The sequence below is a fragment of the Lepidochelys kempii genome, chromosome 1 (assembly GCF_965140285.1).
Source record: "Lepidochelys kempii isolate rLepKem1 chromosome 1, rLepKem1.hap1, whole genome shotgun sequence".
In the NCBI taxonomy this organism is placed as follows: Eukaryota; Metazoa; Chordata; order Testudines; family Cheloniidae; genus Lepidochelys; species Lepidochelys kempii.
Genome location: NC_136380.1, coordinates 338,256,019 through 338,281,791, shown reverse-complemented (window position 1 = coordinate 338,281,791; position 25,773 = coordinate 338,256,019). Strand labels below are relative to the sequence as shown.

General features: G+C 42.3%; 1 protein-coding gene across 2 annotated transcripts; it reads right to left on the bottom strand.

Annotated features, from left to right (window-relative positions):
* Positions 1–1,852: 1,852 nt before the first annotated feature.
* On the bottom strand, positions 1,853–24,161 carry PHYH (phytanoyl-CoA 2-hydroxylase). 2 transcript variants are annotated; one of them, XM_073328734.2, is made up of 9 exons: positions 23,900–24,161; positions 17,119–17,174; positions 16,050–16,160; positions 15,679–15,847; positions 14,731–14,812; positions 13,442–13,623; positions 9,558–9,707; positions 7,672–7,806; positions 1,853–3,139 (listed from the first exon to the last, which is right to left on the bottom strand). In XM_073328734.2, the coding sequence occupies exons 1-9, from the start codon at positions 23,975–23,977 to the stop codon at positions 3,086–3,088; spliced, it is 1,017 nt and encodes a 338-aa protein (XP_073184835.2). In that variant the 5' UTR covers positions 23,978–24,161; the 3' UTR covers positions 1,853–3,085. The 2 variants fall into 2 exon arrangements, with proteins under 2 accessions (XP_073184835.2, XP_073184836.1); XM_073328735.2 differs by lacking the exons at positions 17,119–17,174; positions 23,900–24,161 and adding an exon at positions 18,707–20,370 and having other exon boundaries at positions 1,854–3,139.
* Between the last annotated feature and the right edge of the window lie 1,612 nt (positions 24,162–25,773).

Here is a 25,773-nt window from a genome sequence, read left to right as displayed (position 1 = left end):
GAGAGAGAAAAAATATGACCTTATAGCCCAGCCCAGGGGGCACTCACCTGGGAGTGAGTCATTGCTTCAGTGACTAAGTGTGCTTCATCCCCCCACCGCCGAGATGTGCAGACTGGATTGTGCATACACCATCTCCACAGCATGACTGGGCATGCTCCAGTCCACAGCTGCAGAAGCTGAGCAGGACCAACCCTGCAATTGCTGCTCCCGGCTACTGTAGGTCCAAGAACTGGGGCTGAAAGGAGGGAGGCTGTCTATGCTAGGGGTTCTCAAACTGGGGGTTGGGAGCCCTCAGGGGGTCACAAGGCTATTACAGGGGCAGGGTCACAAGCTGTCAACCTCCACCCCAACCCCGCTTTGCCTCCAGCATTTATAATGGTATTAAATATGTAAAAAACTGTTAATTTATAAGGGGGGGTGGTCACCCTCAGAGGCTTGCTTTGTGAAAGGGGTCACCAGTATAAAAGTTTGAGAACCACTGCTCTATGCTGTATTCTCAGTGCTTCCCCCTGCTGGTGCTGAGGCAATGAGGAGGGGAGAATACAGAGGTGCAGGGAGCTGGGTCTTCAGGCACTGAAGGGAACAGAAATTGGGACAAATTGCTAGGGTGTGAAGGGAACTGTACCAGAGCAATGAAGGAGAGGCCTTTTTCCAGGGGATGATTCTGGTTGGCTCCCATAAGACCAACTAACAGCTCAACAACTTGCTTTGCATAATCCATGGCAGCCCTCCAACACTATTTGCCAAAAAGCATTTTCCCACTGGCTTCATTCTGGTATTGTGTACACAGGGAATGACTGTCTCATTTGCTATTTGGATGACCTATGATCTACATCAGATGGGAGTCACAAGGAAACATGGCACCATCTAACTTTTGGGCAACTAGAAAAATCACTGGGATTCACAAAGTCTGAGTTAGGTGCCTTAGCTCCCTGCACAATGAATGGGGAGAAATAAGCACCTGAGGGTGGGATTCACAGAATGGATACTTGCATGGCACAGGTATGGTTTAGATGATATAACTGCATGTTATCCCTGATGAAGGCTAAATTAGCTTAATGAAATGTGTTTATTGTTGCATCCTATAATACCATGTGCGCGCGCACACACAATTCAAGGCTCTGGCTGGGCCCAATCCAGCTCCCACTGAAGTCAATGAACATTTTGTCATTGTTTCTAACTCTGGTGGTTCACAGGTAGTAGAAAGGCTGAGTTTAGGTTATACAGGTGATCTTAACTGTGTCTTTCCATACTCTTTAAGGAACGTGAAAATGTAATTTTGAATTTGCAGCCAAAACGATTTTTACAGAATCCTGTAACATTCGCTTAAGGGGTTTTTCCTGAAGTGATAAATTTAACTCAAACTTAACTCCATCTTTAAAAAAGGTTTGCTGGCTGGGAATTTGAGAAAATCTGCAGCTCTTCCATGGCCACAGCTCCCTCTGCTGTCAGCTAAGTTACATGCACAAAGCCCTAAAGAATCAAGTATGCTAGTGAATCTTGTCTTTAAGGTGTTCCTGTCAGATGTCATCACAAAGATCCCATGAAGGTAGTTAGAAAAGGCCTGATCCAAAGCCTACTGAAGTCACCAGAAAGACTTCAATTAATTGAAGAGGGCTCCGCGAGAGAAATTCAGTGGGCTTTCCATCAGGCACAAAGATGCCACAGAAAAATGATCTCCAGGTTTTCAGGTTAAGCATATTTTAACTATTTATGGAATAGTTTTAAGGCTACCTGTTAAAAGGATCATGAAATTGACAGGATCATCAATCACCACAACCCACAATCTTTCTGTCATAAGGGTTTTCTATAACATCTGTCACCAGACTAATATGTAAAAATACAATGCGCCCATACTTGGTTTTTGCTCTAGTTTAATCTGTATTTCAAAAACATTTTTATTTTTGAAACAAAACAATGATTTAAAAAACTGCATTTCAAAACACCAGATATTATGCCCCATGATAATTATAATGAGTATCCCCATTCTTCCCATTTTTATTTAATATATTTATTTTCTTTCATTCTGTATAATTTTCTTGCACTGGAGTCAACTACCGAGTCTACCCCTACAGATGCCAGAGTCAAAAGAGGAAACCCCTCCTCTGTTTAAAAATGGGAAAGGATGCAAGTAAGGTTAAAGATAAATTACTCAATCCCACACAACTAGTTTCAAATGAATTCACTGTCCACAGAGATAACCACTGTCACAGTGACTACCACACCACAGTTAAAAATACTTTGCTTCTGATCAGAATATTATATGTCTTTAAGGAGTAGAGGACATTTTTCTCCAAATTGTGTTCATTTCAATACAGTACATGATAGTTACTGTGAATTTTACACACACACACACACACACACACTTATTATTTGAAGCATAAGTAAAAAGGAGAGAAGAATTATTTAGGAAGACAGGGAGTAATGGTAGAAAATTAAAGAAGGGGAATATAGGTTAAATATTAGGAAAGACTTCTTGGCAGTGAGATCTATTAGATTCCACAATAGCCTCCCAAAGGAATTGGTAAAAGCACAATCGCTTCAGACATTTAATAAACTGGACAAAGGACTAGAAAATATACAGTCATGCTCCAGCTAAGGTAAAGGGCTAGATGATGCAACTGGTCTTTTCCACCCAGGGTTAGACTCACTATAGCCATGAGTTAGCATAAAAGAGTTACTTTAATAGCAGCCAAAAATTACATCAGGATAGACCTATCTGAATCCAAATTGGTTCTTAAGTAACAGTGTTGAGTATTTAAAGAGCTGATTTGATGGGATTTCTCATCCATTTCATAAGCAGTGGATTTTAAAACAAATGATTTTTAAAATTACAAAAATAGAAGTCTTTACTGTAGTTAACAGGTTAAAAATATGCCAAGTATATATTAGCTAAATTTTGTTAAACTTCAGTACATTCATATTACAATATTTTGTATGACTAATTTGTTGTAAATGAACATTCGGTGCAATATTTGGATAAATTCTAACAAATGCAATGCAAATTTGTGAGGACCATGGTTTCTGATCAGGGAACACAATACTCAGGTACACATTTTTCTAACTCTGCCATTCAAAAACTGTTCTAAAGATTAGTTCTTTCTCCTTTTACAAGCCGCCCTCGTACCATCCAAGTATCCTAAAAAAAAAAGAGCAAAGAAAGAAGAGCTTATTAAATAAACCAAGGCACAATGTTTACTTCTGAATAAAGCAGAAGTTATTTTCTCTTACTTACATATTTTAAAAAACACCAAAGTACAGTATCAACAGAATTATTGATCTTCCCTTCAAATCCATAGGCTCTGAACATGTTAATACATTATAATGCAACAAATGGTAAAGTCAAAGAAAAATATTGAAGATCACCAAAAAGATGAATTCATTTGTAAGATTTATATGAATTGCATGATGCATAAAAGGCAATCAAGAAAGGCAGCAACAGGAAAAGATACATAAACAGCACTACACTGAAATTACTGAACCAAAACCAAAAAGCTGTCATTTAAAAATAATGTGCCTGGCTAGCATCATCCTTATATTGCAAACAGAGCAAGCCAGATGACAGGGAAAAATAAACATTCCTTCTCATTGTCTTGTACACATTATATTATGTCTCCTTAATGCATTTTCAATTGCTCCTATCTTCTCTACAATTCAAGAAGCACACTGGATTTCTCAGAGTCCATCTACAGCTGGCAACGAATATTATGTAGGCATGCAATGCTACTATTTATGCACCACACAGAAAGCAGGGAGGGAACAGATTTAAAACAGAATTCAGTGGACCAATATCAACCACAAATAGGAACTTGCACACTTTTCATTGTTTATCGTGATCGCTTTGTGATAGCAAAGAGTCACAGTGGTGCCAACTGACAAGATAGCATGGGGGATGAGCGATGGGATGAGGCTGAGCACAGAACTGAGCTATTAAGTCAGCTTCAACTGCAGTTCTGATAGCAACTCGCTCTTGCCCTGGGCGAGTCACGCAACCTCTCTACCTCAGCTTCTGTATGGGAATGGAGGGTGCTGCGTGGATTAGTTAGTTCATGCCTGTAAATGCTTTGAAGATTAAAAATAAGTGCTAAGCATTCTTCAGAGAAAGTTTAAAATCTGATTAAAACAGAAAGTATGATGTACTCCTGGGGGAATTCTGTGCCAAAAAATTGCAGAATTTTTATATTTAATTTGTCAAAATAATGCAGTATAATCACCAGTTTCAATTATTTTGGTAATTTATTTAAAACTACAATACAGGAAATAGTCACAATAACTATCCAGTATTTCCTAAACACATGAAAGTTAATTTACGAATACTTGGTAACCCATACCCTGCATTCCAGTTATAATCCTGACTGGCTACTTTGGGAAGCGCTGATTGTCCTGACATGTTACTGACTGCCTGATAAATGTTATTTGCCCTCAGTCTTCTCTTTTTTTTTAAATGGGTAAGTAAAATTGATCCTGAGTTGCAACCAGGGTGACACTGGCACAGGAAAAAAAGCAAGAAAGCACAGAGTCATAGAATATCAGGGGTGGAAGGGACCTCAGGAGGTCATCTAGTCCAACCCCCTGCTCAAAGCAGGACCGATCCCCAACTAAATCATCCCAGCCAGGGCTCTGTGAAGCCTGACCTTAAAAACCTCTAAGGAAGGAGATTCTACCACCTCCCTAGGTAATGCATTCCAGTGTTTCACCACCCTCCTAGTGAAAAAGTTTTTCCTAATATCCAACCTAAACATAGATCTTCCTAGCTGAGGATTCCCTGACGATGTTTACAATAAGGCTCCTTTACACCACTCTGGCAATGTAAAGGAGCCTTAAAACGTTTACATGTGTTTTATGCTCCTGGGGGAATTGAGTAAGAATGGGAACAACTAACTAACAATAGGATCATTAACACCTACGTAGGCAGGCTGCTACATTTCTGCTCTCTCTCAGGGGACAGAGCCTGCCTCAAGCCCAAAAGCCCTATTCCTCCATGCCGGATGCGTGAGAGGGACAGAGTCCGTCTCACTTGCACACACAACCCCACCCCCTGGCACTGATTAATGTTTTCCCACACACGCCCAGTGCACACACATCCCCACGCCCTGCCATTACACCTCTGCCGGCCGCTCCAGGCGCTCAAACAGATGCGCCTGGTTTGCCAGGGAAGGGGCACATGTCACCTGCAGATTTTGTTGCTTCCCCATTTTTCTGTGGGGAAGCAAAGAAATCTGCGGATCATATGAATTCTGTGCCTGCGCAGTGGTGCAGAATTCCCCCAGGAGTAACGGTGAAATGCACAGAGCTAATTTAGATGTAAAGTGTTATCAATGTAAGCAAGCAAACTGTAGAAAATGCTCATTTAAACAAGCAACAGTGCTTACATTAACACTCAAAATATCAGTGTATAACTAGCAATGCAGGAGTCATAGGCAAAGCAGACTTATGTTTTGCTGATAAATATATTTAAAAATCTGTCCTTAGATACTTAGGGGCCTAAAGATGCAGAAAGGCACCTAGTGAGATTTTTAAAAGCACCTTTCTGCCTAAGTCCCATTGATTTCTAATAGGAGTTAGCAGCTTTTGAAAAGTCCACTAGGTGCCTAAATATATTTATTTTAAATCTAACCTCCAGATACTATATTGATTGGTGGTTGAAAAATGCAGTAGATCTGAGTTTGGAAGATTAGGTGGCACCAAAACCCAAGTGACAGTTGGATTTAACCCCCTCCAGTTGTCACCCCACTGTAGAAACCAGATTTTTATGCTGCGGATTTGAGAAGAATTTGCTGCATTCATTATTTTTGGAATGGATCAGAGCACAAAAGGAACACCTCCCATGCATCCACTCCCTCAAAACGCCACAAGTTTAAATGATTACTACTGGATTATATTAAAATGAGTCAATGTTTACTGTTAGGATATAGATATTCAGGCCTGTCTGTAAAGGCCTATACTCTAAGAATTTAGGTGTATTCTTATCACTTGGCTAGTGATACAGGTATAAAAGAAAGAATCAAAATCACTGTCTGCTGGTGTAAGAGCCTTCTCTTACTGTGACAGTCTGAGGCCCTGTTCTTAGGCTAAGGCCTTTGGCTAAGCAGCAGAGGCAGCCATAAGCTGGGAAGCGAACAGTCACATCCTCACATTCCAAACTAGTCACACTGAAATAAGGTGCTATTCGGCTGTTAGGAATACAATCCTGTCCTGATAGTTCCTATCACCTCCAGAGAAAGGGAAGTGCCTAGAAAATGTAAAAGGAAACTTAGTTTGATAGCATCCTGTCTGGCAAGAACTCACTTATCAATAGCTGGGATGTGAAATCCTCACTTCTGTATTGTTTTGTCATTATAGTTCCCACTTTACTGTTGTTTGTCTGTATAATCTCTGTCTGGTTTTGTGATTGTTCCTGTCTGCTGTATAATTAATTTTGCTGGGTGTAAACTAATTAAGGTGGTGGGATATAATTGGTTACATAATCATGTTACAATATGTTAGGATTGGTTAGTTAAATTTCAGGAAAATGATTGGTTAAGGTATAGCTAAGCAGAACTCAAGTTTTACTATATAATCTGTAGTCAATCAGGAAGTGACTGGGTGTGGGTGGGCATGGGCATGTGGGTGAGGGAAATGGGAGCAGGGAATGGGGGTAAGAAAATTGGAATCATGTTTTGCTAAAGGGGGAAATGGGAACAGGGAATGGGAGTAAGGAAGTTGGAATCATGTTTGGCTAAGGGTAGGAATGGGAACAGGGACACAGGTCTAAGGCTCTGTGGTGTCAGAGCTGGGAAGGAGGACACTAAGGAAACTGGAATCATGTTTGCTGGAAGTTCACCCCAATAAACATCGAATTGTTTGCACCTTTGGACTTCGGGTATTGTTGCTCTCTGTTCATGCGAGAAGGACCAAGGAAGTAAGTGGGTGAAGGAACTAAGCTCCCTAACATTTACCATCAGATATATGGGTATAGGTACTGATTTCAAACAGGAGTCGCACCCATTATCTAAAGACAGAATTTTGCCCTAATCCTATAATCATGCCCTAATCTTCTTATTGTTCTGAACATAGTAGCATTCAGCCTATTGCTAACGAGTACAAAAAAATTGCATCTGCAAATTAGGAGGGCAAGTACCTTCCAGCTGCTAATGTCCACTCTGTGCAGTCCACATGTAACTGAGAAAAACTTTTAAGTTTATTTTTAGATATTCACCCACACCATTAATCTTAGAAGGAAGAGTGTGGCTAGCAATATGAAACCTGTATCCACACTGCCATATACTGGGTCATCTCATCAGCACTATCCCTATCATCTCCCAAGGTAGCTCTGCCATTCCACACAAAACAGTTAAACCAGTTAAAGAGAGGTGCTTTAATGAAAGGCGTGATGAAGAACAACTAAATCTGCCAGCCACCATAACAACTGTCTTGCAAAGAAAATCAAGATTTTTTTTCCCCTCAGATAAGTATCTGCTTAGACCCAGGATCAGTCCTACATAAACCCACAGTGTTATATATGATCGGATGGGTTGATGCAATTAAAATTGCTTATGAATTTAATTATAAAAAGCACAAACTCTCACAAGCAGCAGTAAATAGATACTTATAAAAGTAAAATGTAACTAACCTTTTGCTGTGTAAATAGGGTTAGTGTGAAATATACTGTTGCAGGACACTTAAGCTTACCTTCAGCGTGATAGGCGTGCTCACACCATATTTTCTTTGTGCAATTCCTACAACTTCTTTCTCAATGTTTTCTTGACTAGTGCCCTTGACATCAATATAGTGGCAACCTGCACTAGCATAGTGACAAGATATCGCCTGCATGAAGAAAGTCAGGAATAAATCACAATATAGCTGTTGAGTCAAGAATTGTTGATCAGTGACATGTATTAACACGCCACTATCTTAAATGCAAATATCACCATTGTAACCAAATTTGAATATTTTCTGTTTCTCATGCTTTTGGAAATGTTCACTTGGAAAAAATTTTGCCACTGATTCACACAGAAAACTTGCACAATAACGTAAGCTTAATGAATCACTTTCTCCATCTTCTCCTCGCTCATATGGTGAGATCAAAGCACCCATTTTATGATATCGCACATGATAAAGACAGGACTATGATTTCTCTGAAAGTTTAAGTAGAAGGAAAGCTGGACTGGGGGGGAGGGGGAGAGAAAAGACAAACAAGGAAAACACAAAGCACACTGGCAAAGTGAACTGCTTTTTTCCATATAGTTACGCAATCTTGTGTGTTGATCTCATCAGATCTCATAAACTTAAACAGAATTGTGTTGGATGGGTACTTGGATAAGAGACCTCCAAGGAAAACCCAAGTTTCTATGCTGCTGATGGAATTGGAGTAGTGATAGTTTTATGCTCTATGTAAGTTCAAACTTTTCTCTCTCACCCCAACAGAAGTTGGTTCAATAAAAGATACTGCTTCACTCACCATCTCTATTATTATGGGATCAACACAGCTATAACATTGCATATTACTCTTCCTTCTTATTTAGCCCTGTAGGAGGCTACTGGAAGGTGTTAAACAAGAATCCTCATAACACTCTAGGTTTTTATAAAAAACAAATAATTTATAACTATTGCTCCATTTTACTAAAATGGAAGTCAATGGGCCTGATTCTCAGCTAGTGTACATCAGCACAATCCCACTGTCTTTAGTATAGCTATGCTGATGTACACAAGACGAGAATCTAGTACAAGGAGACTACTACCACCAAGTCCAGCAGTGAGAGATGCACGATCAGGCCCCTCTTTGTAAGTTCTTTGTCTGATTCTACTCTCAGTTAGGCCTTGTCTACACTACAGGGGTAAGTCGACCTCAGCTTAAGGTAGCTGGGAGTTGACGTAGGTCAGGTCGACTTACTGCAGCGTCTACACCGCACTGGATCTACAGGAGACGCTCTCCCATCGACTTTGGTACTCCACTGGAATGAGGAGAGAGCGCTCTGTTGTTGATTTAGCGGGTCTTCACTAGACCCACTAAATCAACCCCCGGTGCATTGATCCCTGGTAAGCATCGACATGCCCTTAGAGTGGAGTGCAGTGTAACTCCATTTACTTTTTCTGTAAAGTGCTATGCCATGTATACAGGTAATTCATAATTAAATTATGTTGTTAATAATCAGATTACAGTGGCCTCTGGTGCTCAGAAAAGACAATGACAAATTTCATTCACAGCTAGTCAGAACAGAGGAAGAGACCTTGTGCAGAAGCAAAAAACAAGAATCCAAAACTGTCCAACATGTTTAAGGTCCGATTAAGGAATGCACATGCTTAAACACTTCCCTGAGTCAGAGCTGCAACATACACCTACCAAGAAATCTAACTCAGGGTTATATAATTTTTCCAAAACTAATTATCCAAGATCAAGTATCATTACATCAAAATTACATCAGAAATCTATAAAACCAAAACAAAAAATAAGATTACAAAAATCTATTTCATATGCAAGAGACTATAAAGTCTCCATAAATTTGGAGGGAGTCTTAAGTGTTATGCAATCTGTTTTAAAACATGTTCAATGGCTGTAACTTGAAATGGTTTCCTACCTTCCGGAAGCCTTGAGTTCTGTTCATTCCAGAGCCATGAATCAACAAGGGATGGAAGAATACTGTGTCTCCCTTCTCCATAACAAGGTGAACCCTGGGAAGGTTTTTGTTGTAATCACGCACCCCATGGTACATCTTGTTAACACCACCCTAAAAACACAGAATTTACATCATGGGATAATTATTAAAACTACTGTCTTAATGTAGACAAAAATCTGCACTGTTCAGCTTTCTTTCAGCTAACAATCCAAAGTATGCAATATGCCTGCCTAAGAGTCTGCCTATTTGCCTTTGAGTCTTCTCACCCCTAAAAGCCCAAATCTAGCTCAGCTGCTAAGGGTATGTCTGCACTGCATTTAAAAACCCATGGCTGGCCCATGCCAGCTGACTTGGGCCCCAGAGGCTCGGCCTAACGGGCTGCTTCACTGTGGTGTAGACATCTGAGCTTGGGCTGGAGGCCAGGCTCTAAGACCCTGCAAGGTAGGAGAGTCCCAGCCCAAGTCAGAACATCTACACCACAATTAAACAGCCATGGCTTTTTAATTGCAATGTAGACATAGCCGATGAGTCAGAATGTACCTGCTGCTTTTCAGATTCCAATATCCTAATCTGAATTCCTTGAAAAAAAAACAAACAAGATTCTAGTCTTACATGACATTCACTTTGCACTTTCTTAATTTGCTTTCTTTTGAGCTATAAGCAACATACTAGTCCCTCTGAAATGTTCACTTCATACAACTATATTTGGTTCCATATTGTTTTGTTTTCTGCTTTAAAAGAACAGACTGGAATGAGCGGTCAGTGTGATGGAAAAGGCTCGTACATGCGCACAGTGTGTGTCTGAAATGTAATAATGCACCATGTAATTCAGAGTTCCTGACCCACCACAGAGAACTCTGGTGGATTTGTGTTCAAGTTTCCAAAAAGGGCATTGATCCAGAAATGAATGATGTCCAGTACTAGAGTCTTATACTAAGGTAAGGACACTGTTGTTAAGGGAGCACTCTCCCAGATTTCAAAGGCTATGACTTTGGTTTGAATAGAAGCCATGAAAAATTCCAGCCAAAGGATAGCGTGTGCGCACAACAGGAAAAGTCTGCTAAAGTTCATTTGGTCTCTTTTTATTTATACTAAATGAGAAAACAACTTTTTGCTTTGAGAAAATGTTCTATTCAAGAACATTACTCAGATAAGAAAAAAAGCTTAATTTTCAAACTTCAGCTTGTACATCACCCTAATGAGAGATGCACACTGCTAAGATATAAAAATATTACATGCATATGAAATAGATGTGTGGTCCTGTCATAAATATAAAGGGAAGGGTAAACCCCTTTGAAATCCCTCCTGGCCAGGGGAAAGCTCCTCTCACCTGTAAAGGGTTAAGAAGCTAAAGGTAACCTCGCTGGCACCTGACCAAAATGACCAATGAGGAGACAAGATACTTTCAAAAGCTGGGAGGAGGGAGAGAAACAAAGTGTCCGTGTGTCTGTCTATATGCTGTTTTCTGCCGGGGATAGACCAGGAATGGAGTCTTAGAACTTTTAGTAAGTAATCTAGCTAGGTATGTGTTAGATTATGATTTCTTTAAATGGCTGAGAAAAGAATTGTGCTGAATAGAATAACTATTTCTGTCTGTGTATCTTTTTTGTAACTTAAGGTTTTGCCTAGAGGGGTTCTCTATGTTTTTGAATCTAATTACCCTGTAAGATATCTACCATCCTGATTTTACAGGGGGGATTTCTTTATTTCTATTTACTTCTATTTTTATTAGAAGTCTTCTTGTAAGAAAACTGAATGCTTTTTCATTGTTCTCAGATCCAAGGGTTTGGGACTGTGGTCACCTATGCAAATTGGTGAGGCTTTTTATCCAACATTTCCCAGGAAAGGGGGGGGTGCAAGTGTTGGGAGGATTGTTCATTGTTCTTAAGATCCAAGGGTCTGGGTCTGTAGTCACCTAGGCAAATTGGTGAGGCTTTTTACCAAACCTTGTCCAGGAACTGGGGTGCAAGGTTTTGGGAAGTATTTTGGGGGGGAAAGACGTGTCCAAACAGCTCTTCCCCAGTAACCAGTATTAGTTTGGTGGTAGTAGTGGCAAGGACAAAGGGTGGAATATTTTGTACCTTGGGGAAGTTTTGACCTAAGCTGGTAAAGATAAGCTTAGGAGGTTTTTCATGCAGGTCCCCGCATCTGTACCCTAGAGTTCAGAGTGGGGGAGGAACCTTGACAGGTCCCAATTGCCTGAGGAAGATAAACATGTACTTACAGAGCCTTTTAGGCCCTAGATTCTTTTGTATATGCTAGACAAGGTGGGTGAGGTAATATACTTTATTGGATCAACTTCTGTTGGTGAGAGAAACAAGCTTTTGAGCTTACACTGCTCTGTGTAAGCTCGAAAGCTTGTCTCTTCCACCAGCAGAAGTTGGTCCAATAAAGTATATTACCTCACCCACCTTCTCTCTCTAATATCCTGGGAGCAAACACTGCATCCGTATCTGCTAAACAGCGTGTCATAAATATAAAGGGAAGGGTAACCACTTGTCTGTATACAGTGCTATAAAATCCCTCCTGGCCAGAGGCAAAACCCTTTCACCTGTAAAGGGTTATGCTAAGATAACCTCACTGGCACCTGACCCAAAATGACCAATAAGGGGACAAGATACTTTCATATCTGGAGGGGGGGGGGGAACAAAGGGGTGTGTGTCTGTTTGATGCTTTTGACGGGAACAGATCAGGAATGCAGCCTTACAACTCCTGTAAAGTTAGTAAGTAATCTAGCTAGAACATGCATTAAATTTTCTTTTGTTTAATGGTTAGTAAAATAAACTGTGTCTTTTTGTAGCATAAGGTTTTGCCTAGAGGGATTCTCTGTTTTTAATCTGATTACCCTGTAAGGTATTTACCATCCTGATTTTACAGAGGTGATTCTTTTACTTTTTCTTTAATTAAAATTCTTCTTTTAACAACCTGATTGATTTTTCATTGTTCTTAAGATCCAAGGGTTCAGGTCTGTGTTCACCTGTACCAACTGGTGAGGATTCTTATCGAGCCTTCCCCAGGAAAGGGGGTGTAGGGGCTTGGGGGAAGACATCTCCAAGTGGGCTCTTTCCCTGTTCTTTGTTTAAAACGCTTGGCAGCATATGGTTCAAGGCCAAGGCAAAGTTTGTACCTTGGGGAAGAAGTTTTTAACCTAAGCTGGTACAAATAAGCTCAGGGGGTCTTTCATGCAGGTCCCCACATCTGTACCCTAGAGTTCAGAGTGGGGAAGGAACCTTGACACAGCTTGACAGAGGTTAATGGTCTGTCCAGACGTTGTGACAATGGAGTGCTGGGGAGAATATCCTCAACCCTCCAGATGTAGCTGCATAGCTCATATGTGGCCAAACTCCTCTCTATCCCCAGGGACAGAATCTCTGACACTAACACACCTAAATACCATGAAACATCATCAGGGAGTCACTAAGCAATCACAATGCCTTCTCAATACTTGCATATGGGTAGGCTCCTTCCATTGCTCTACTGTTTGCTGAACTGACCTTGGATAGGTCAGCCTAGTGAACAGCTGGCTTGTGCAGCTGCATACGGTTCATGTGAAGCACACATATTACAATCATTACTACTTTGATTGCAGAAGCACCCACAACAAGCTAGCACTTTCCAGATACAGAGGAAGTCAGTCCCTGCCCGAGTAAGCATACACTGTCATGAGGTTAGACGTGGAAAAACTTCAAAACCTTTTCATGTCTCTGACCAAGAAAAAGAATATTCATAATTGCCTTGTAAAACTTGACTAACTTTCACCAACTCTGTTGTGAGCCAAAAAACAAATCCCCTCGCCTCCCCCAACTCCAAAATGCATACTGCATTAATCCCACATGCAGATCTACCTCCCAATCAGGGTAATCGTGTTGCTTCAGGGAACCCTTGTGTGTTCCTGGCAAAACAACCAAGCAGCCATTGCTGCGATCTATCCGCTCCATGGCAGTCCAGGCACACACAATGTGATCTGCAGGCCGGAATGGAAAGTAGTGCAAATCCTGATGCATGGGATGGCGAGAGCTCTTCTTGCCTGGAATAAAAAGAGAAGAGTCTGAATCAGAAAAAAAAAATTAAATGGTTTTAAACTAAACAGAGATTCAGATTTTAAACTGAACACTGTTCAATTTCACTGAGGGGACAGGGCATGCTGCAAGAATTAGTCTTGCTCTGCATTTGAACATGTATTTAGGGGGCATCAGAACACTGAAATCCATTGCATTTCCAACAGGGTATTCTGCCTTTGCTGCTTATTAATTCTATTAACTTCTTTTAAATTGTAGTTTGTGCTGTTTAAATAATATTCCACATGGACCAAGGCTATCTCCTACTATGTTTCTAAACTCATTTTGTAGCTCTTCTGTATTTTTTAACTGGGGTGCGAGGGTTGATGGTATGCATGAACTAAGTATTTTAATCTTTTGACATAAATCAATGTCTGCTGAAAATACAAAGCAAGATCATTGTGAATAATAAAAGTAGCATATAGCTGAATATGAAACCATCAATGTATCCAGAATAAGAGTATCTTTAGAAACCATTACTTCATCTAAAGTATTACAAACCTCACTATCTCATACGTTTTAATGCCAAGATTTTCAAAAACAGGAGCCAAAAGTTGGACTTCTAAATCCATATTTTGGCACTTAAATAAATGTCCAGATTAAAAAGTTCGAGCACCCAACAGCTTCCACTGAGACGAGTATCTACATGTCCAAACTAAATTTGACATATCTAAACTCTCAGTCCAAAGAGAGTATGTCGTATAGATGAAGGACACACTTCCTCTATTCTGTTCTATTGAGGTCAATGAGAGCTGCTGAGTACTCAGTGCTGTTGAAAGCCAGGCTTCTAAGGGCTCGATCCTACAAATAGCCATGCATTCACCACATGAGACTACTGACATGCTTAAAGTTAGGCATGTGTACATTGCTGAATTGGAGCCTAACAGCCAGAAAACGAAACAGCCTACTTTATTTTCTTTGTCAAAATGAATTTTATTCAATTTTCAAAATAGGGCAACATTTTTAATGTCTTAGAAATTGTTTGTTCTGTGAGGTTTCTTTGTTTTTTAAACTAGACCATGTCCCCTTTATACAAAATCATATTCCTTATTCTTCCTCACACAAGTGCCCCTTACCAGAATCTGGAGGTTTATTTATCAACATCGTGTGCATGGCCATGATGTTTGGCCCTGTGAAGCACTCAACGTATTTTAGGATCTAAGGTGAAGAATATATATTAGAAAAAAAGTTAGATGTTTATGCTGCAATATATATATATTACAATCAAACCAAAACTGATCACCATATCATGCAGGCCAAGTATACACTACAAACTTTTTCCCGCATAACTATGTTGGTCAGGAATATGATGAGGTGTGCTTTATGATCGACATAGCTGAGAAAGAGAGAAGAGTGTTGGAATAATATGTAAAAGAGTTTTGCCACTATAAAATTGCATCTACACTAGGAACACTTTGCTGAGTCTGGCATACCAGTATAGCTATACCAGCAAAGCATTCCTAGTGTAGACCTAGCTGCAGTGTCTGCTGCTATGGGAGTGGCTAAGAAAAAGCGAACTCACATATACCTGACTAGAGCAATGACAGAAGAACTATAACATTCTGCGCATTTATCTGTTCTTTTCCAAATTAGTCAGCAAGATAAATGTCCTTCAGAAGCAACATTTTCTGGTTTTAGGTTGCTATGTGCAATACAATCTGATTACAAAGAGAGGATTTATTTATATAGCAACTGTACTTCAAGCAGACTAATTTATTTTCCAAAAATTACTTCCATACTCCATCATCCATTGCCACGGACATACATGTGAGAGGAATGTGAGGAACAGCAAAAAACCTTCACAAGAATTCCTTCAAGCTATTTGAACATCAACATAAGCTTTCTAAACTGTACAATGCCTTAAATTAAGCTGCATCTAAATATCTAAACATGAAAATTCATTTGGTTATTCCGAGAACTCACACAGATTCCTCTTGTTGTTTTAAGAAAAATTATAGGAAGTGATTTCATTTAGTTTTCATGGGCAATTACTTAAAACATACACCAGGGTTTTCCCTTTTTACCTGAGGCATGGTACAATATCTGAAGAGCTCTTCATCTTCCTGAAAATCCTGTACTTTAGTAACTGCTTTTTGATCCAGAACAAACTCCGATTTAGCAATGGCCACATCCCTCATTATGATTAAACCAGGCACCTGTACCTCCTTTTTACAGATCTTTGCAAACTGATTTCTAGAAAACACAGTTAAAAACCATTTCAAAACACATTCTACCATTTTACTATACCAAAACATTTTGTTTAAATGAAGCAATAAGTTATTTGTTAATAAAATGCTTCCATTTTAGGAGAACCCAAGTTCATACTGTTTCAAAAAGCCTCACAGCATTACTAAATATCAATATGATTGAGTCTAGCCAAACAGCTGTTCTGTACCTGAAACACTCAATGTCTTCACCAGAAACCAGGTTTTTAATGAGCAGGTAACCATTTTCATCATAAAAGTGCCTCTGCTCTGGAGTTAAAAGGTTATTGTCCAGGGTGTAACTACAAAGATAAACAAGAGAAATTATACAAGTACACATTGAGTGGCAGGGGAGAAACAGAAGACTAAACAAAAAGCAATCTGATGAGAATTTTCTCAGCAGTGACCTGAAAGGAAGAGTACGAAGTTAACAGAATTTATTTAATTTTCTTCTGTCAACAATTATCTGCAGACTCTCAGTAGTTAATGTAGATTAGAACAAGCCTCAAAAAAAACAAACAAAAAAAAAACAAACACCCCACACACATTGGTCTTACAATCTGCTCTGTGAACATCAAATAGTCAGAAAAAATAATTTAAAATGGAGAGAATTATTCTCTCAACATGAAGTTTTTATCTCCAGTAGAAAAAATAATTCCTACTGTAATTTTTACTATGAGTTAATATTTGTATACAACTCCAGAGATGTCCATGACAATTTATATTGAATACATAGAAATGGCCCAGCCCTCAGAAATTTGCAGTTTTGGGTGGAACAACATGATGAGCTGTAGGGTAAGATGCACACAATATGCCAGAAGGAGATGTGTAGAGGAAATAAGCTCTTTCACAAGATACACCTGTACTGTAATCCTGTTGAGTACATCCAATGCATTATATGATTCTTCAGCACAATTGTTTTTCCTATTTGTAAATGTAACATATTTTGAGGCAAAAATTATACCTTGTCAAAAGGAGGGAGTGAAAAGGTAGTGTCTGATCTTCAATATTCTTACTCATAGAACCAGTACTTATGTAAACAGACCCTTGAAGTCAAACTATTCACATTTTCAAGATCAAGCTCTAAGTTACTTTATTAAGCCAAATGAAACAGCTCAGAAAGTGTCCTTGCAAGATTTGAAACTATATGAGGACTTCTAATCAACATGTGAATTTTAGAAAACATGGAAATAAGAATGAAGATTATATACAGATGAAAATATCTTCAAATTTAATAGAAGATAGTAAAATGTCACTTACTGAAACTCCACTGGGTGTTTAACAGAAGCAATTTGTGCTGAAGTAGGAAATGCTGTCTACAGTATAAATTAAGGCAAATAATAAAGTACAGTAACTTGAGTATCAGATCTAAAGTTTCAGAGTAGCAGCCGTGTTAGTCTGTATTCGCAAAAAGAAAAGGAGTACTTGTGGCACCTTAGAGGCTAACCAATTTATTTGAGCATAAGCTTTCGTGAGCTACAGCTCACTTCATCGGATGCATTCAGTGGAAAAAAGTTGGTTTGGAATTCCAGACTCTCATACTTTGTTGTAATCCAGGTTCAATCATTAAAAATGTATTTTGCTTTGGATTGTTGTCCATTTTTTCCCTAGAATCCACTCCCCCTTCTGTACTTTGCTGCAAGACTGTCTACTCAAAATAGAGATTACCAAGGGCCTGATCCTGCATATGCTAAAGTAAATGCAAAACTCCCAACAGGAGCCAGATCAGCATCTTAGAGCCCCATCCTGAGGTGCTCAACATCCTCAGCTCCCAATGACTTAAATGAGATGAGGGGGTCTTAGCACTCCACACGATAGGGCCCTCTATGAGCATCCAATGAAGATTAATTAAGGTGAAGTAAATTTGTGATATTTTAACAAGTTTAGCTTTAATTAGTTAAGATAATACTTTGTGATGTATAGTTTAACCTGTAAAACAAGCCTCACATACTACCGAATGAGATACTACAGCTTCATTTCTGCTTATCGGACCACTGCTGAGAGACAGATCATTATATTTTTGTGCATACAGTGAAGTATGGATTTGGGAAGGTCTGCTGTACCTTGGTTAGGTATTTTAATGCCTCAGGGAGCCATTTATGTGCTCAAAATTATTTATCATGATGGTGCAACTATCTATGAACTGAAATACCAAGAGAAGAACAAATCTTAGGTAATTTCAACCTTATGTGTGGCTTTGACAATCCCGTAAAAGACTAATGCAAATAAACCCCAAACCATACCAATTCTAGACCCTGCACATAAACTTCTCAAATACAAAATCAAATGGAACAGAACAAAGAAGCTACAAACGGTATGTTCATCTTTAATTTGAACAGGACCAGGTACATAATACCTTTTTCTCCCCACTTCCCTTCAGGAATATTTTATTCATGGAAAATGCATATGTTAAACTGAATAAACAAATATCTAACACTATAGACTTCAATATTTTTTGTTTGAATCTCTGATAATTGATACCTTCATAAAACCTTCTCATTCCTAGTTTCCCCAAGTGCTCTTCACTGAGAGCAACTTCCTTTAGGTTGCCTAACACTTCCCATTGTTATAAAAAAATCCTTGGAGCTTTGTTTTGGAAGCTTTAACACCTCCATTGTGTGAAGCGGGATTTAGAAATCTGCCAGGGGAAAAGCAAGAGAAGCACCTCTTCTGAAATTCCATTCAGATTAAGCAAAATTATGAACGGTTAAAAATCATCATTTCCCCTTTTCTTGTGGAAGGGATTCAGGAAAATGCTGGCAGCATGTCAAAATAATAACTGAACACAAACAGTCTACAGCCCTGGGCCCACACCACACTATCACCAAAAGAGCAGCACATGCCTTACCTGGAGTAGCTGTTGCAGCAGGGGATGACACAGGCCAGGCTGTCCCTCCCCCACAATCACACTCTCCAGACCAAGCACAAGGCATAAGCATCTGATCCTTCTCTTCACGATCACCTCATGGGGCAGTTCAACCTAGCAAGTGGGTACAGGGCTGGGCTACCCCTAGTAACCATCTCAAATGCTGGATATGGCCCCAGCAGCCCATCCCTACCTCTGAAGGCACCACATGAGGCAGGAGCCCCCCACCTCCTGGGATGGGAAGTCAGATGAGGAGAAAGAGTCAGAACAAGTACGTCTACCTTAAAGGGAAGATGGACTGCAATGGTCTTGTCCTGTTTCTAGAGCTACAGGACTAACAAGTGGTAGATTTCTATGCCACAGCGACAGGTTTCAGAGTAACAGCCGTGTTAGTCTGTATTTGCAAAAAGAAAAGGAATACTTGTGGCACCTTAGAGACTAACCAATTTATTTGAGCATAAGCTTTTGGATGCATCCGATGAAGTGAGCTGTAGCTCACGAAAGCTTATGCTCAAATAAATTGGTTATGCCACAGCGCTGACAGTTCAGGCCTCAAACCCTGCTAATAATGCATGATGGGTTTGGGGGGAGGCGCGGGGCACAGTGGCACAAGAGTTCCAGTTGGACACACGAATTTCTTTTTACTTTTTTCCTTTAATAAAAAAACACCAATGAAATTAGACAAAAAAAGCCTGCATTTGAAGAATGTTATCTGGGTTGCAGAGATGAGCACTCATAAGTTAGAAAAGGCAAATTTAGGCTTCCCCATGCAACCTTACTTCTGCTCCCTTATGTAGTATCATTATGATGCAGTGAATTATATGATTCACATTTTTCCATAGAACCCCTGCCTCAGTCAGTGCAAAGGTTGGACACACAAGCGGACAGAATTAAAGTTGCATGGGCAGTAGTAAGTGGGCATTTCCTAAATAAAATTTTTTGTATACAATATTGTACTCCAGCTTCTTAATTCAGGTGCCCATGAGAACTCTTCTCATGGATCGTCTCTATCCTTGAAAACCTCACTCTGGACACCACCAGGGAAAGTTCAAGGATCACAGTTTGAGAACCACTGTGCTATATAAAACCATTTAGGCACATAGAATGCAACATTCAGTGGGAATTTATCCAGGAGTTTGCCTCTCTATGATGAGAAAAAAATGAAGTGGGATTAATTTTAAACAAACACACCTGGACAGGACCTGAGTTTCACACCCTTTTTTGGGGGGGGTGGGAGGAGGAGTGGGGGAAGAGACAGCACCTCCTGCAGCATTTACTCAGAAAAAGCTCAGACGGAAAAGTGTCACCTTCTAAATCACTAACACCACTTTATGCAGCACCTGCATTTTTCATAGTTGTCTCTGATCCAAGTGCTGACAAAGACCAGCCTTGCTTAGCTTATAAAATTTGGCAAGACCAGAGCCTGAAGTGCTTTGGCACCAGGAGTACAAACTAAAGGATTATTACACAAAAAAAGACACATGTATACATTTGCATGTCCACCAATACCAGCTCAGAATTAGGTTAGATGGTCTCAGGGCTATCTGAATCTTTCATAACCCTGGAGATGTATGATGTCACTATAGAGAGGCTTTGCCATCTTGAAGGGAATAAAAAAAGAATAATGAAGAGTCCTTGTGGCACCTTAGAGACTAACCAATTTATTTGGGCATAAGCTTTCGTGGGTTAGAACCCACTTCATCAGATGCATGGAATGAAAACACAGGAGCAGGTATAAATAAATGAAAGGATGGGGGTTGCTTTACCAAGTGTAATTTGCAAACTGGATACCATCACATTAGGCCTGAATAGAGACTGGGAGTGGTTGGGTCATTACAAAACCTAAACTTAATTTCCCCCTACTGTTACTCACACCTTCAGGTCAACTGTCTGTAATGGCCCTCTCTCTTACCACTTCAAAAGAGATTTTTCCTCCTTTGGTATCCTGCTGTTAATTGATTTCTCTCATTAGACTGACCTCACACTTGGTAAAGCAACCCCCATCCTTTCATGTATTTATACCTGCTCCTGTGTTTTCATTCCATGCATCTGATGAAATGGGTTCTAACCTACAAGAAAGCTTATGCCCAAATAAATTTGTTAGTTTCTAACACAAGGACTCCTCCTTATTTTTGCTGATACAGACTAACACTGCTATCACTCTGAAAAAAGAGAATGCCATTTTCTACAATGAGAAGCAACCTTTTAACCATGTTCAAATCCTCCACAGAAGTTTAAGATGGAAAAGAATTGCACACACAGCCACTCCCATCCTATTTATTTTCATTAGCCTCAACTTCCCCCACCTGTTCATCTATCTAATTCACCTGCTGGGTCATATCTTTTAGATTTTAAACTCTCTGGGGCAGACTGCCATTTGTTATATTTCTGTACAATGCCCAGCACAATAGTACTCAAACCTGATTGAGTCCTCTAGGTGACGCTAAAATATGTAAAATATAATAAAAATAATAATGGAAAATACCTACAGCATTAGGTCACCCCATCTATACTCAGCAGATGCAAAACTGTTCCCTACAGTATGTTTGCATGTCTAGTTTTAGACCTTTCATCAGGAATTTGTTCCTTTCTCACTCTCAGAAAGTTTCTTCTGATATGCAGCTTAAATTTCCCATTCTTAATTTAATCAAATTTTTCATATGCCATCCTAAGTAATTACTATCTACCCTTGGTATTTAGAACCTTCAGATATTTGTAGACTTCTGACCTTCTCTATCACTATCTTTTCACCAGATTATTACTCAAAAGTATGCTTCTGACCTCCCAACTTTTGCTGTGAATTTAACTGCACATTATAGCCAAACTACAGCAAAAACAAAGTATTTGACAATCGCTGAGTTACATGACTCTTCTGTACCTCAATTTCCATACTTGTAAAATAGAGACTACTTAATAGCCTTCATGCAGTCCTTTGAGACAGTAAGTTGAAAGGTAGTACATACAAAAAAAAAAAACACTATAAAAAAGCTCTCTCTTATCCCATTTCTGCTCTATACCTTCTGTTTTTCAACCTTCTAAGTGTCCCATTCACCTCCTGTGAACTTTTAAAATGTTTTTAAAGGAAGTTTTCAGTAGTATAGAACATACATAACCTATAAGCTTTTGTGTTTGTTTCCACATGCTGAGCTCATATATCTCAGCATGGTCTAAGATTCACCATGAAATTTGAATACCACAGAATTTAGCCCCCCACAAACTCTTGGAAATATAGGAGAAAGCTTAACATGTACAAGCCTCTTTCTTCCCCAGACTTGTGTGCATAAACTAGCATATATGTGAGCAAATCAGGTAGCTGTACACAAAAACAGGAACTCCTTTACATGGCTATCCAATTTTTGTGCACAGATAGGTGCAAAGCACCTTTGAAAATCTGACCTTTCATGTCTAGCATTTAAAAAACAATTCCAATTCAATTTCAAACCCATTTCAAACGGGGGAACACACCAAGGAACAGTAAGGCTGCAGTGTGCCCCTTAGGAAAGCATAACAGGAACAAAGGCCAACAGCAGCTACAGGACTGGAGTTTCAGGAAGAAAGCACAGGGAAGGGAGTGTAGGAGGAAGGTAACGAGCACCCCGCTCCCTGTAAAATACTCTCTGAAGCAACAAGCAACTGCTGAGAGATGATTGCAAGGGGTAAGGGCAAAGGTACCAGCCTGCAGTGGGTGGCAGAATCACTGCTATTTACCCAGCCCCTCAGCATGCTCAGCACTGTACATAGAAAGAGACATGATCCGCACCCAGCAGTCTAATACAATCACAGGGCAAAACAGTGACAATGTCTGTAGGGACACACACACAAGGGGAGGCAGCCCGGGCTGAAGAGGGGGTGGGGGGGCAGGGAAGGGAAGGGGGGAGGCAGCCCGCGCTGAAGAGGGGTTGGGGGGGGAAGGGAAGGGGGAAGGCAGCCCGGATGGGGGGGACGGGAAGAGGGGGTAGGGGGAAGGGAAGGAGGAGGCAGCCCGCGCTGAAGAGGGGTTGGGGGGGAAGGGAAGGGGGGAGGCAGCCCGGATGGGGGGGGGACGGAACAGGGGGTAGGGGGAAGGGAAGGGGGGAGGCAGCCCGCGCTGAAGAGGGGTTGGGGGGGGAAGGGAAGGGGGGAGGCAGCCCGCGCTGAAGAGGGGTTGGGGGGGAAGGGAAGGGGAGAGGCAGCCCGGATGGGGGGGGACGGGAAGAGGGGGTAGGGGGAAGGGAAGGAGGAGGCAGCCCGCGCTGAAGAGGGGTTGGGGGGGGAAGGGAAGGGGGGAGGCAGCCCGCGCTGAAGAGGGGTTGGGGGGGGAAGGGAAGGGGGGAGGCAGCCCGCGCTGAAGAGGGGTTGGGGGGGGAAGGGAAGGGGGGAGGCAGCCCGCGCTGAAGAGGGGTTGGGGGGGAAGGGAAGGGGGGAGGCAGCCCGGATGGGGGGGACGGGAAGAGGGGGTAGGGGGAAGGGAGGGAGGAGGCAGCCCGCGCTGAAGAGGGGTTGGGGGGGAAGGGAAGGGGGGAGGCAGCCCGCGCTGAAGAGGGGTTGGGGGGGGAAGGGAAGGGGGGAGGCAGCCCGCGCTGAAGAGGGGTTGGGGGGGGAAGGGAAGGGGGGAGGCAGCCCGCGCTGAAGAGGGGTTGGGGGGGAAGGGAAGGGGGGAGGCAGCCCGGATGGGGGGGACGGGAAGAGGGGGTAGGGGGAAGGGAAGGAGGAGGCAGCCCGCGCTGAAGAGGGGTTGGGGGGGAAGGGAAGGGGGGAGGCAGCCCGGATGGGGGGGGACGGGAAGAGGGGGTAGGGGGAAGGGAAGGAGGAGGCAGCCCGCGCTGAAGAGGGGTTGGGGGGGAAGGGAAGGGGGGAGGCAGCCCGCGCTGAAGAGGGGTTGGGGGGGAAGGGAAGGGGGGAGGCAGCCCGGATGGGGGGGACGGGAAGAGGGGGTAGGGGGAAGGGAAGGAGGAGGCAGCCCGCGCTGAAGAGGGGTTGGGGGGGAAGGGAAGGGGCAGGCAGCCCGATGGAGGGGGGGACGGAAGAGGGGAGGCAGCCCAGAGTCCCCCCCCCCCGAGACACCCCTCCTCCGGGGGCGCGGAGTCCATGAGGGGCGAAGGGAGTAACGGGGCAGCCGAGGCTGCCTGGGCCAGGGCCCGCTCTGCCGCTGCCCCCCGCGGCTCCCCACCCCGCAGCCCGGCTCGGGAAGGATACGAGGGCGGCTGCGCCGGTCCGGGGGCAGAGGTGCCGTAGGATGGTGCCCAGCCGGACTGCGGACGCGGCCTCCTGCATGACGCCGGCGGCCGGAGCGGGGACGAGGACAGGAGCCGACCGGGACACAAGCCAACCCTCGGAGCGCTCCTCCGCGCGGGGCGGGGCGGGGCGGATCCGGGCCCCGCCCACAGAGGGGCGTGGCCCAGCCCGAGCCTCACGCACCAGCTCTTCCCTCAAGGGTAGCGTTACTTACTGTCCGAGCCCGGCGGGGCCGATGGCTGTTCCTGCGCATGCGTGCGCGATCAGCCCATGCTCACTAAGGTCTACTGAAGCCGCTGCCCTCAGTCTGCCTGCCCGCCCTTACTTGTCTCCTTGCTCTGGGGGAGGAAGGGTGGGCGGAGCTTATGCAGAGGCCAGGTTGTGTGTGGGGGAGGAGTCCAGACAGGTGAGGGGAGGGGCAGATGGGCAGAATCAGGGTGAGGATGGAGGAGGCTGGGGTTAGGGACGGGGGAGATGAGCTGCCAGACAGCGGCAGCAGGATCAAAATTATCACCCTTGGGTGAGCCAGCTGCAGGGGTGGCCATATAGGGTGCGGAGACAGCGGGGTGGTTGAAACAGCTCAGCACCCCTTCCACGAGGCTGTTCTTAAAGCAGGCTGTAGCCCACGAATGCCCATCGACAGCTGCTTCGCTGGGTCGGAAATGATGTTTCACACCCACCACCCTGGAACGGTTCATAAATATCACACATGGTTTTGGTGTTAAAGTAATTCCTTGTCAGTTTACATAGGCGTAACATGTAGGGTGACCAGACAGCAAATGTGAAATGTATTACCCTCCACCGCCTGGGACAGGGGGTGGGAGGTAATAGGAGCATATATAAGAAAAAGGCCCAAAAATCAGGAATGTCCCTATAAAATCGGGACATCTGGTCACCCTAGTAAGAGGTCTGCCTATAGCCTCACAGCAGCTTGCAAATTTGTCTTATCTGCCGTTCTGATTGCCTGAATGGTACTCCATTTCCTGTAAGCCATGGCAAATGTAGTTTCACTCCATTTATTTAAAAATGGTATTTTTATGACTCATTGTCCTTAGAATACTATCATTTATCTTTGCAGTGTTGTTGTAGCCGTGTTGGTCCCAGGATATTAGAAGGACAAGATGGGTGAGGCAATAACTTTTATTGGACCAACTTCTGTTGGTGAGAGAGAGACAAGCTTTCAAGCTTACACAGAGTTTCTTCCAGTCAGGGAAAAGGTACTCAGAGTGTCAGCTAACTAGGAGGTGGAACAGGTAGTTTAGCAAAAGTAATTAACACATATTCTAAGGGACCATTCAAACTGAAGTGGCCCGTTCATCCCTTCAGTCATAGATCAAAATAGGGGGGTTCATGGATTACAGATTGTAGTAATAAACTATAAATTCAGAATCTTTATTTAGACCATGATTTTTAGTGCCTAGCAAAGTTATGAATTTCAGCTCCCAGGCTCATCTTTTGAAGGTGTTGTGCAGGTTTCCTTTGAGGATAAGGACTGAGAGATAAGATATGCCGTGCTTGTTTTGTAACAAGCGTTCTTCGACAGGTGTTATGTGTTTGTCTATCATTTTTCTGTGTGAGTTCATTCAAGAGTGTAGTGATTGTTTGGTTTCACCCACCCATAACTGTTATTGGGGCATTTAGTGAACTGGATGAGGTACACCACAGGTGACAGACATGTGAAGGACCATGGATTTTGAAAGGTGTGTTTTGGGGGGTATTGATCATTGCAGCAGTGGGGATAAATCTGGAGGTTTTGTGTCAGTTATTCTGGCAGGGTCTGGTGCCACTTTGAGTTGGTGGATCCTGGTCTACGGGAAGTTTGCTTCTGATGATGA

Coding starts and splice junctions, on each gene's coding strand:
- PHYH (XM_073328734.2), bottom strand. CDS start 23,977: ATGCAGGAGGCCGCGTCCGCAGTCCGGCTGGGCACCATCCTACGGCAC. Junction 9,708..13,441: donor ACGATTACCCTGATTGGGAG/GTAGATCTGCAT, acceptor CTGTGTTTTTAG/GGTGGTGTTAACAAGATGTA. Junction 7,807..9,557: donor GAACTCAAGGCTTCCGGAAG/GTAGGAAACCAT, acceptor TTCTTCATGCAG/GCGATATCTTGTCACTATGC.